Source organism: Schistocerca serialis, chromosome 1, assembly GCF_023864345.2.
Source record: "Schistocerca serialis cubense isolate TAMUIC-IGC-003099 chromosome 1, iqSchSeri2.2, whole genome shotgun sequence".
NCBI lineage: Eukaryota > Metazoa > Arthropoda > Insecta > Orthoptera > Acrididae > Schistocerca > Schistocerca serialis.
The window spans coordinates 424,512,213-424,524,295 of NC_064638.1; the positions used below are offsets into that span (position 1 = coordinate 424,512,213).

At 42.9% G+C, this 12,083-nt stretch overlaps 1 protein-coding gene across 2 annotated transcripts in view; it reads right to left on the bottom strand.

The window, feature by feature from the left end:
* Nucleotides 1-12,083, bottom strand: part of LOC126472148 (uncharacterized) — a 628,043-nt gene that overhangs the window by 556,688 nt on the left and 59,272 nt on the right. Inside the window, exon 1 of one of the 2 annotated variants that reach the window (XM_050099914.1) lies at nucleotides 10,724-10,908. The exons of the other annotated variant lie outside the window; for it this stretch is intronic. Coding sequence (XP_049955871.1) covers nucleotides 10,724-10,852 — 129 coding nt within the window. The 5' untranslated portion in view covers nucleotides 10,853-10,908. Of the gene's footprint in view, nucleotides 1-10,723; nucleotides 10,909-12,083 lie in introns of those variants that run through there. 2 annotated transcript variants of the gene reach the window in all.

Here is a 12,083-nt window from a genome sequence, read left to right on the forward strand (position 1 = left end):
GGCTGATGTCACCGGCTGGCGGACGCTGCTCTGCGCCGGGCTTCCCGCACCTGCGCCGCCGGTTCACGGCCGCCGCCGGCCGCATCTCTCTCGCGCATCACACACCGCGGAGAACCTTCCACACAAGGGCACCCCTACATCCTGGCCTACCCCTCTGGTGCACAATAAAAAGTGGCCTCTAAACCTTGCAAATGCGGCTGGGGGAGGGGGGAAGGTGATGGTAAAAATCGTAGAGGGAGACCAAGAGGTGACTACACTAAGCAGATCCAGAAGGACGTACGTTGCAGAAGTTATTCGGAGATGAAGAGGCTCACATAGGGTAGACTAGAATTCAGAGTTGCATCAAACTACTCTTAGGACTGAAGACCCACCACCACAACAGCAGCAATAACAACAACAATCTAATCCAATGACTGCGCGCCTTTAAGGTCGGCAATAAACTATGCGCAGAAATACAAGGTCTACATTCCACGTATCGCGGCACGTCAAACCAATAAATAAATCCGTTATTTCTAATACTACAATGGGCAATGAGGAAATTGTGATAGACTCTACAAGCCAGGTTTTCATAGCGGGACTGATGACCTCGCTGTTTAGGCCCCCCCTCAATTAATCAATCAATCAGGATTTCATGGCGGGTATTTACATATACATGATTACTCTGCAATTCACACCTAAGTATTTGGTACAGCGTTCATGAATCCACTTTTAGACTACTACTTAACCATTCCAGTGCTGAATATCACGTGTGAAAAATGAACACCTAAAACTTTCTGTGCGAACCCTGATTTCTCTTATTTTATTACGATGGTCACTTCTCCCTGTTGTTGTTGTCTTCAGTCCTGAGACTGGTTTGATGCAGCTCTCCATGGTACTCTATCCTGTGCAAGCTTCTTCATCTCCCAGTTCTTACTGCAACCTACATCCTTCTGAATCTGCTTAGTGTATTCATCTCTTGGTCTCCCTATACGATTTTTACCCTCCACGCTGTCCTCCAATGCTAAATTTGTGATCCCTTGATGCCTCAGAACATGTCCTACCAACCGATCACATCTTCTGATCAAGTTGTGCCACAAACTCCTCTTCTCCCCAATTCTATTCAATACCTCCTCATTAGTTATGTAATCTACCCATCTAATCTTCAGCATTCTTCTGTAGTACCACATTTCGAAAGCTTCTATTCTCTTCTTGTCCAAACTGTTTATCGTCCATGTTTCACTTCCATACATGGCCGCTGGCCGGAGTGGTCGAGCGGTTCTAGGCGCTACAGTCTGGAACCGCGCGACCACTGCGGTCGCAGGTTCGAATCCTGCCTCGAACATGGATGTGCGTGACGTCCTTAGGTTAGTTAGGTTTAAGTAGTTCTAAGTTCTAGGGGACTGATGACAGAAGTTAATTCCCATAGTGCTCGGAGCCATTTGAATTTGAACCATACATGGCTACACTCCATACAAACACTTTCAGAAACGACTCGCTGATACTTAAATCTATACTCGATGTTAACAGATTCTTCTTCTTCTTCTTCAGAAACGCTTTCCTTGCCATTGCCAGTCTACATTTTATATCCTCTCTACTTCGACCATCATCAGTTATTTTGCTCCCCAAATAGCAAAACTCCTTTACTACTTTAAGTGTCTCATTTCCTAATCTAATTCCCTCAGCATCACCCGACTTAATTCGACTACATTCCATTATCCTCGTTTCAGTTTTGTTGAAGTTCATCTTATATCCTCCTTTCAAGACTCTGCCCATTCCGTTCAACTGCTCTTCCAAGTCCTTTGCTGTCTCTGACAGAATTACAATGTCATCGGCGAACCTCAAAGTTTTTATTTCTTCTCCATGGATTTTAATACCTACTCCGAATTTTTCTTTTGTTTCCTTTACTGTTTGCTCAATATACAGATTGCATAACATCGGGGTGAGGCTACAACCCTGTCTCACTCCCTTCCCAACCACTGCTTTCCTTTCATGTCCCTCGACTCTTATAACTGCCATCTGGTTTCTGTACTAATTGTAAATGGCCTTTCGCTCCCTGTATTTTACCCCTGCCACCTTTAGAATTTGACTCCCTATGTAGGCAGTTAACAAAATGTTTTGGCATTAAAAGGGCAAACTTGTTGACTGAAATTTCGGAAAAGATCTCGCCGCGACGAAAAACGCCTTTGTTTTAATGATTGCCATCGCAACTCTTATCATATCTGCGACGCGCTTTCCCCGTTTCGCGATAATACAAAACGAGCTGAACTTCACTGAACTTTTTTCCTCCGTCAATTGTATCTATAAGTAGTAAGGAGACCGTACTGCTCAGCAGTACTCCAGAAGAGGACGGATAAATGTAGTGGAGGCAGTCTCTTTGGTGGATATGGCGCACCTTCCAAGTGTTCCGCCAACAAGGCGCAACATCAGTTTCCTTAAGTACAGCATTGTCTACGTGATGAATCCCACTTCAGTTGTTCGTCAATGGAATTCCTGGATATTTGGTGGAATCGATAACCTTAAATTTGTGTGATTTATCGAGTGTCCGAAATGCAACGGAATTTTTTAGTACGAATGTGGCGGACCTCACACTTTTTATTGTTTATGGACAATTGCCACTTTTCGGACCATAAATATATCTTGTCTAAATCAATTTGTAGTTGAATCTGACCATCTGATGACTTTACAAGACAAAACGACAACACAATTTGCAAAAAGTCTAAGAGGGCTGTTCAGGTTGTCTCCTAAATCGCTTATATACAGCAGCAGAAGGCCTAAACACATCCTTGGGGAAGCCTAGGTATCACTTCGGTTTCAATAGATGACTTCGTCAGATTTCAGTCCCTCCTCTCTGTTGTTACGGTTGTTTTTACGTTTTTGAATTTCTATGGCATCTGTACTTCTAGCAGTACTTTTCAAACCACATCCTCATTTTGTAGTATTTATTTATAAGATCCTACGTATATAGATCAAATTTCGTACCTGTCTGTATCCGAAACGAAAATTAAACTTCCAGACGGTGAAAATCGCAAAACTAAGAGGTACTAGATTCCACGTGCCTTTTCACTGACATCAACCACACGTGTCAGCGTCGTTGTACAATAAATTCTTTCTATTAGATACATACGCCAAAACCTAAGAACGAAGCTTTTATCATTTGTTTCTATAATCACCCTCATAACAAGAGACGAACAGTATACATCGGCGCACAAAGTCGCACCAAAGTTTCCATATCAAATACGATGCCCTCACCTACACTATGCCAGCCAACGTAATGTGTAGTGAACGGTATTTCGGATACCACTATCATTTCCGTCTCTCTCGCTCCATAGCGGGTGGTGTAGTAGACGAACGACTGTCGAGAACGATTTGCATAAACTCTAATGTATCTGACTCTTCTGTGAAGGTCTGTTCTTTCATTTGCAATTGCAAAACAAACCTGTGACGAAACGCGCCACTCACCTTTGGATCTCTTCTCTTCACTCACTCTCTTTCTCTCTCTCTCTCTCTCTCTCTCTCTCTCTCTACCTCTCTCTCTACCTCTCTCTCTACCTCTCTCTCTACCTCTCTCTCTACCTCTCTCTCTACCTCTCTCTCTACCTCTCTCTCTACCTCTCTCTCTACCTCTGTTTCGCGTCTAAATTATATTTACGTAGATTTAATTTCTCTATGCTGTACGGAATTTGTTGTCAGCGACTGAATTCAAAATTTATAATTTTTTTGTAGCACGTAAACCGTACCTCCATAAAATCTTTCCAGTGGCTCTCAGTCTTGGACATGCTTTTCCTACAACGGCTTCATGTAGATGTTCCTCTTTACGTAGCGCCGGACCCATATTCCGAGACGATATACAACTGTTACTGATTCCAGAGATTGATCGCGTATCGTCTAATTACATAATAATTGTTGTTTCCGTCTATTTATTAGCGATACGTTACGTTTATTTATTTGCAGGGTCGACTGCCAGTCTCTGTACCAAGCATCTATCCTATGTAGGCGTTCTTTCAGTTCGCTTCAAATTTCTGTCGTTGCGATTTTCCTGTATAAGCTACAAAAAAATGGTTCAAATGGCTCTGAGCACTACGCGACTCAACTTCTGAGGTCATCAGTCGCCTAGAACTTAGAACTAATTAAACCTAAATAACCTAAGGACATCACACACATCAATGCCCGAGGCAGGATTCGAACCTGCGACCGTAGCGGTCGCTCGGCTCCAGACTGTAGCGCCTAGAACAGCACGGCCACTCCGGCCGGCCAGCTACAAAAGCATCATCTACGAACATCATCATGGAACTTCATCTTTAACCACCAGATACGTAATTCTGGGTGTTTCAAAGTCTTTGCATCAAGATGATAGATCACATCATGGGGAGCAGTCTTAAAGACAAAATGTTCGCGACGCTTCCCAGAGACGCTAGTCGTCCTTTAGTATTGGTCATGCCCCTGTTCGGCCGAAGTGTGTATGTAGTCTGCGGCGTATGTATGGTTTATACATTGCCAATAAACCAGTGATATGCTGCGAACGAAATGGTGTAGACTCAGCAAAATTAAAGTTCCTTATTCACTTCCCAGATATATTTCTCCGTTTAGAGAAATTCATTCATAAGGTCTTCTCTTGAAAATCACCGTCAATATAACGAAATAGGTAGCAAACAGCGCAACTGACTAGTAGACCATCCCATACCGAAGAAATCTCGTCGTTTCAGGAGCGGCGAATAGTAAAGGACACCTAGCGTCGTCGGGAAGGGCCAGTGAACATTTTGTCGACGGGATCTATCAGCCCTAGACGTTTGATGCAGACATCGAAACACCCTGTATATATGGTAAACAGCGCACAGACTGAGTCAGCAAACGTTTCATTCGTTTGGTTTCCAACTACCAAACCCGAGCTAAAGGCTGAATAGTCTCGTGCGCTATCATCTACGTCCTACGCTATGAGAATAATTGACATCTACTGTATCTGGCATGCTGCTTGAATCTCCATGCGCACCGGTCTGATTGGCTAACTTCAATGTTAAATAACTCGGAAACGGCGCAACGTATCGAATTTTTTTCTTAACATTTATTTCTCGACACAACCTAACTTGCAACACATTTCGAAGCTTTATAGACTGCTTCTGACCACTCTGACAGTCCCTTAGGGTGTGCGCTAAACTAGGTACGAAATTCCTGTGCCTGATCAAAAGGAAATCACCTCGGAAACTCGTACATAGCCCTTCTACAAACAGTCAATGTAGCATAGTACAAGATGTGACCTGAGCCACGAAGCGGTTTTGAACAGGGCATGTAACCAGAATGACTGTCGTATCAAGAGATGGGATGTGAAGCAGAAGGTAGTCTCATTTCGTGAGACAATCGGGGTCAACCTGAGGATTTCCGTTTCCTTCACATATTTAAAAATATTCTATGGGCATCCTCCAAGTCTGTGCTCTATAATCAAAGCAACATGCGGAAGTTGATATCTCTGCTCATGGGTACAGTACTACTTTAACGTACATATTTCACTGACACACATCATTGCCGTACGTGTAACGACTCTTTTGTATAAGCAGTCCTCCGTCGTACGCCAGTTATACCGTGATCTGGTTATCCGGTGGATGGTATCTGGGTGAGTGAAAGAAAGAAACATGAAACGATGGACTCATTCGTCACACTCCGTTGGAACAGCAACGGGAAAAGCCACCGCAAAACTAAGCAGACCACCGATTACATAAAAGATAACGAACGCCTTTTCTCCCTGTATAGTTTACGGTGCTGACTACACCAGCCAGAGTATCCTGGAGAAGCTACTACCAAACTCGAAAAATGTTAAACTTATTGGTTACTGAGTCGATAAAGAGCGCCTAGGGAACTCTGAGGAATAGTTTCACATACGTCTGCAGACATTCTTACCGTAAAAGCGTGGATCGTTTCGCGACTATACGACTAGAAACACAAAGACAAGAACTGCCTTTGTTGGTAGTTTCACATTGGCGCGTAGGTTGTAGTATATAATTAACACCATGAATTTAAAATGAAAAAACCTGCTAACTCACATGGCGAATACTTCAACACTTTCAAACTGGTTCGTCAATTGTTCTATCGGTAACGAAGACCAATCATTAAAGGTCAGAACAAAGACAAAATAATACTCTCACCTCTCACTTTTAGATGCTTCTGCGTTTCTTGTTGTGAAATGCGTAAATACAAAGGAATCGTTGACAGCTAATGATATACCGGGAATGAGATTTGAAAGAAACGGTTATATCTTGTCCGCATCAATGTTCCCTAACGTTCGCTGAAGAAACTGGTGATGACTTCACCACTGAACTACGTCGGGACCGGCGCGCAGTGAACCACAACAGCACAGCTCAACAGCTGCTTTGTACAAGAGCACAAAATAATCCTTAAATCATCGAACAAGCTTCCACCGCCTTATTAAAAGCAACTTAAGTTAAAAGTAGAGATAACTGAGTCAGAGGCTACACGAAAACTAGGGAACTGTATGATCGAAGTCCCACAACAACAATAAAAACAGCAGTAAACAATGACGAACTGACATTTTTTTTAAGCTTTACTGTGTTCAACTTGCTGCAGAAGAATAATGTATTTCATCAGTTTTGACGGTACTTGGCGATTCCCAACGTCGTGCACATGCAATTCAAGGTCCGTTGTCATTCAAATATAGATCCAATAAAGACACTTTTTATGAAGGATGAATAGGTAATATTTTCCTTTTTCGTCCAAACGTCGCAGGAGTGGCATGCAGGGTAGTATTGACTTCACTAAAATTCCACACACACATTTTTATTTTAAGCTGTTAAGTTCTGCGAAACGAATGAGGTGGCGCATTCGGAAGGACAGCGGTTCGATATCGCGCCCTGTCACCCGCTTGCGTTTTTTACTGGTTTTCCAAAATTACTTTAAGCATATACCGTGTTGTTCCTTTGAAACGAACACATCCAATTTCCTTCCCCAATCCGAAACCGTATTCATCTAATGACCTCGATGTCGATGGGACGTAACCCTAATCTCCAATATTCCTATAGTTATTCTATGGATCTTTTTCCAATTACACGTCGCCATGGATACAGCTTATGTTGCTGAGCAAAGATATTACTACTTGTATTTCTTTATTACCATTTTATTGCAAAATCCGAAAAACGAGTCCATTTGTGCAAACGTATAGGACAAAACTGCGTACGAAAAACGTGTTGATGACTGACTGGAACTTTTTCGAGACAGAAAGGAAACTGGTTGACTTCTCACAGTCTGTGCTCACAGGATTTTAAATTCTAACATGTGCTGAAGAAAAATCTTTTGCAGTAATATTGATAACGGCTCTAAGGCCAAAGTTGCAACTGCGAAATAAACAATTTCTACAGTCAACGGCTAGCACGATGCCGTTGAAACTGTTGATTGGACAAGTTCCTGTCTGGTGTCAACATACATGACGGCAGACGACATCGAACAAGTCCTGCAGATACTGTCATAAATTCAGCGAATGTCATTGATACTTGTATTAGAGGAAATGGTGAGTAGCATGGAGAGATAGCACCTTACAAACTGATTGACGAAAAGGGGATAACAATGTTGAAAACCGCAACATTTGTGACGAAGGCAGAATTTTTCTGCAAATCATCATCCCAGGTAATGACTGGTGCTACCATTAAGTGCTTCAGCAGAGACTCATTTGCAGCGTAGGAGAGTAGATGCCAGTCCACAAGCAGTGTGCGAGATATAATTAGTGTCGTATGTAAAGCTCCTGATATTCGCAGTTACAATTCGGCTGGAAACGTACTCATAATGGAAGAAAACTAACCAAACTAATCAGAAGTGGCGCAAGACGAAGCTCCTATTCGCTCAAACCTGACAAAATTCACAAAAGAGGTGTTTGATGAGACAATTCCTTTAAAAAACTTCTACCAACTAAAAAAACTAAAAAGCATAATAATTAACGTCGGATATTCAATGATTATATTCAAAGAATACAAACACGATATCGTCGTATCAAAGTAGCCCAAAGATACAAAAATTAAGCTTGAAAGCGTCATGCTGATTACGTCACAGAGACAAAAGAAACGCAAGATTTAACAACATTCACATACAAACGTTCTGAGGTAGAGTAAATGATGCAGTTTAAGTCAGTTGGCTTTGTACGAATCCCCTGTAAGTTCCTCTACTCTGACAGAGAGGTTATTTTCGGCGTGGTTGTATTTATTAAACTATAAGGCAAATACAATCACATTTCGACAGTGTAGCGGAAAGGGCAAGACTACCATCTTCCATGAGATGACTCACGGACTAATCTTCCCGGTAAAGGCTTCGCGTTGAGAGTGGAAAGGTTAATGGGTGGCAGACTCCTTTGATAAGTGATTACGTAATGTTAACAACCATAACGGAACGCAGAAGTCAAGTAGCCAATTGAACTGCTCCAGCAACTCAACGGCCGCAAGTGACTTGATGACGAAGGAACACATGAAGGCACTAAGGACAGTACTAAATGTCACTCTGCAGCTACGCGCAGTTTCTGTCCGTTGTATTTTTTTCCTTTTTTTGTTTTTAGCCCTCTAATTAACCCAAACCATAAACTTGACCTATCACGTTTCAACGACTCGTCGAAAGCTGGACCAATTCACTTTTAATTTTGAGAAAGGTCAGTTACACAAAGAAAACTAACCTATCAGTGACTTTCAGTGTAACCCTAACATCCATCTGAGTGCTTTTCTTTTACCCGATTTAAAATAGATGCCAACAGCAATTTTTTTAGCCCATTATCTTGACACAAAAATATATTGGAAGACTCAAGTACTCTCACAAAGGTTCACAACTATTGCATGAGACATCCATCTACTACATGCTGCATGTCGCGTCTCCACGTCCACGAGTTTAACCCAAGAAAGTGACGATAGGCAACAATGTTATCTCTTTGCAGGATGCAAACAGAACAGCCGGAATTCTCACGCAACTGGCGGCACGGAATCTTTAAAAGTGCTTGTCGGAACGTGATACCTTTTGTTGAGAAATCCATATGTCAAAGTAGTGGCAATAATAGTTTCAGTCATTGACGATCCTAACATAAGTTGAATAATACAACCAGACGTCTCTTCGTAAAACACTGAGACATGAAGACCGCAATTTTCAGTATTCTAACGCATGTCATCAGTTGACTAAAGCCTCATATGAAGGAGGGTGGGGGCTGTGATACGAAAGACAAAGAACAACTTTCAAGAACTTTACCAAACAGGGCACTATGTAGCTGTCATAAACCAACGGTATTGGGGAACTGTTGCTACGGTAATTATACGTTACGTCGTGTTGTGATGTTTCTGATTTCAAAAGTCCACTAATAACATTATTGCTCGATATACACTGCTAACAAATGGCCCAGTACTAAACTCACACTATAAAGTACATCCAATTTATCATGTAATACGGCTGTCATTAACGCAAACGTGTCAGAGATAGCCTTTGTTCATAAAGCAGCAAAATGTTGTAGATGGCTAATGTTTATGTCTGAATCCAACATCATCGTTCGCAGCACACAACGCTGAACCTAACAGGCCCAAAATTACCCAGTTTAAAAATCGTACGTACGAACCTCGGACACACAACGCCATTAATATGGACACACGATGCTCAGAAACACACACGTAGGACAACAATAGGCTCGCAATCCAATACTTGCTCATAAAAGATATTTACAAGTTCTGAAGGAGGATTTATTTACGATTTCTCCATCTTCTTTTCGACTGTGTTTGTCTAAACGCTGGAAGTCTTGCTCTTTAGAAGCACAATTTTCGAAGGAATCTCAATATCAAAGAGATACCCGGAGAATGGTAGTACGCGACACACAGCCATATGTATTACTATTCTGTGTCTACATCGCCTTACACCACTACCAGGTTCGAAAACAAAACAGAAAAGTACTGAAATCATTACGCGTTAGTTTTCATATATTAACGCCGGGCTTATTTTTCGACACAAATATTTACATAATTCTCTACAAACGCAGAGCAAATTATGCATTTTCGACATATCACCTCACACCTAAAAGGCATATACGTTGGCAAGAGTGTAGGGAATGTACACACGACCACAGGAACCAAACTCCGTCATCGTTCTCCAATACCTGCCGCTTTAAAGGCTTATAACAGAAGCCGCCGCTCAGAGGGTAAGTCACTATGCTGCACGTTATGATATATCTTTATATAGACATTGGAGAGAAACAGATAACATTATTCGGTCTCAAAGTGAGGCGACGAGACATAGTAATATGCTACGATTAGTATTAGGGTAAACGCACTGGAGTAATTTTTGTTGTAGTCCACTGTGACATATTGTTACCTAAAAAAACACTCGTTTCACTTCATATTTTATTTTGAATATCGAAAACATTTACTGAACAACATAAAATCTTCAGCTAACGTTACAGTATTTTACAATTACCTACAGTGTATTTAACTAAAACAGAAATTTAAAAATGCTTCTTCCATCGTTCGAAAAAACTATCCGAGGAAGAATTACGGGCGCAATACCAGAATACCAGTGCCATCTGCATCAGTGCGTTCCTGTGGCAGTGGTCTTCCCATCAACACTGTTAGACAACTGAAAAACTGAAGATAGGGGTAGGATTTATGCTAGGCGGATGGTAAAGAACAGCAAACTTTATTTTTCGGAAGCACTCGACACAGAAGATCCGTTTGAAAGGCCAGACGAGCAAGCGCACGCACGCACACACACATCATCCACACACATATCGACTGACCAGTGAAGAGCTGCTATCGGCTGCGGCGGCAGATACGGGCCTCTGCGGCCGGCGGCGGCGGTGAGGAGGTCGCGGGGCGGCGCAGAGCCCACCCGCAGCCCACGGCGGGGGCGGCAGAACGTACAGCATCGCTTAGCTACGTCACACGCGCATCCTTGCGGACGGACAGGTCGCCGCCGACTGCGGAAACGGTCGCCCGTCGCTCGCCACCAGCCTCAGACTCCGGGCCCCGGATCGGGGCGCCGCCAAGCGGCCGGGCGCCGAACACGTCGCGGCTCCCTCCCTTCCTCGTGAGCACTCGCTCGCGGCCTACAACGCTTTCCCGGTTTTCTCGTACTGTGTAGTGCAACTACCACTGTCCATGTTATTAACAAATGTGACACTGATACAAAGTTTCACGTGCAGATAAATACATCAACTGCAATTATCAAAGAAGTTATTAATGATGAAAAAAAGTAAGAGTTCAGGTATTCGTAAAAGTCTATTCGGTACGCCTTCTTTCCAATGCGAAGTACGAGGGCGTTCAATAACTAATGCAGTGTTATTGGTAGAGCACTTGCCCCCGAAAGGCAAAGGTCCCGAGTTCGAGTCTCGGTCCGGCACACAGTTTTAATCTGCCAGGAAGTTTCATAATGCAATATATTTTTTTTCTGAAAGCAGGCTGGTTTTATACAGGATTCCAATACAACAAATTATTCCCCACACTGTTGGCCACCAGATCTTATTTTTCAACATGATCTCCGTTCAATGCGATAAACTTACGCCAACTTACTGGCAGGGCATGTGTCCCAGCAGGGCACCATTTTACTGGTCGACATCGGAGCCAACGTCTTGCACCATCTATAACCTTCCCGTCATCCACATATTGCTTCCCGCGGGGTACATCCTTCACTGGGCCAAACAGAAATCGGAAGGTGTCAGATCCGGGCTGTACGCTGCATGAGAAAGATTTGTGAGCTCCTCTCTCGTTCACAGATTTGTATAAGGTCTTGTGTTGTCATGGAGAAGGAGAAGTTTGTTTGCATTTTTGAGGCGACGAACATGCTGAAGTCGTTTCTTCAATTTCCTGGGGGTAGCACAATACAGTTTAGAGCTGACCGTTATACCAAGAGGCAGGAAGTCAAACAAAATAACCCTTTCAGAGCCCCAGAAAACAGTCGCAATGACTTTAGCAGCTGAAGGTGCGACTTTGAACTTTTTCTTCGGAGGAGAGGTTCAAAAATGTGTGTGAAATCTTATGGGACTTTACTGCTAAGGTCATCAGTCCCTAAGCTTACACACTACTTAACCTAAATTATCCTAAGGACAAACATACACACCCATTCCCGAGGGAGGACTCGAACCTCCGCCGGGATTCGGA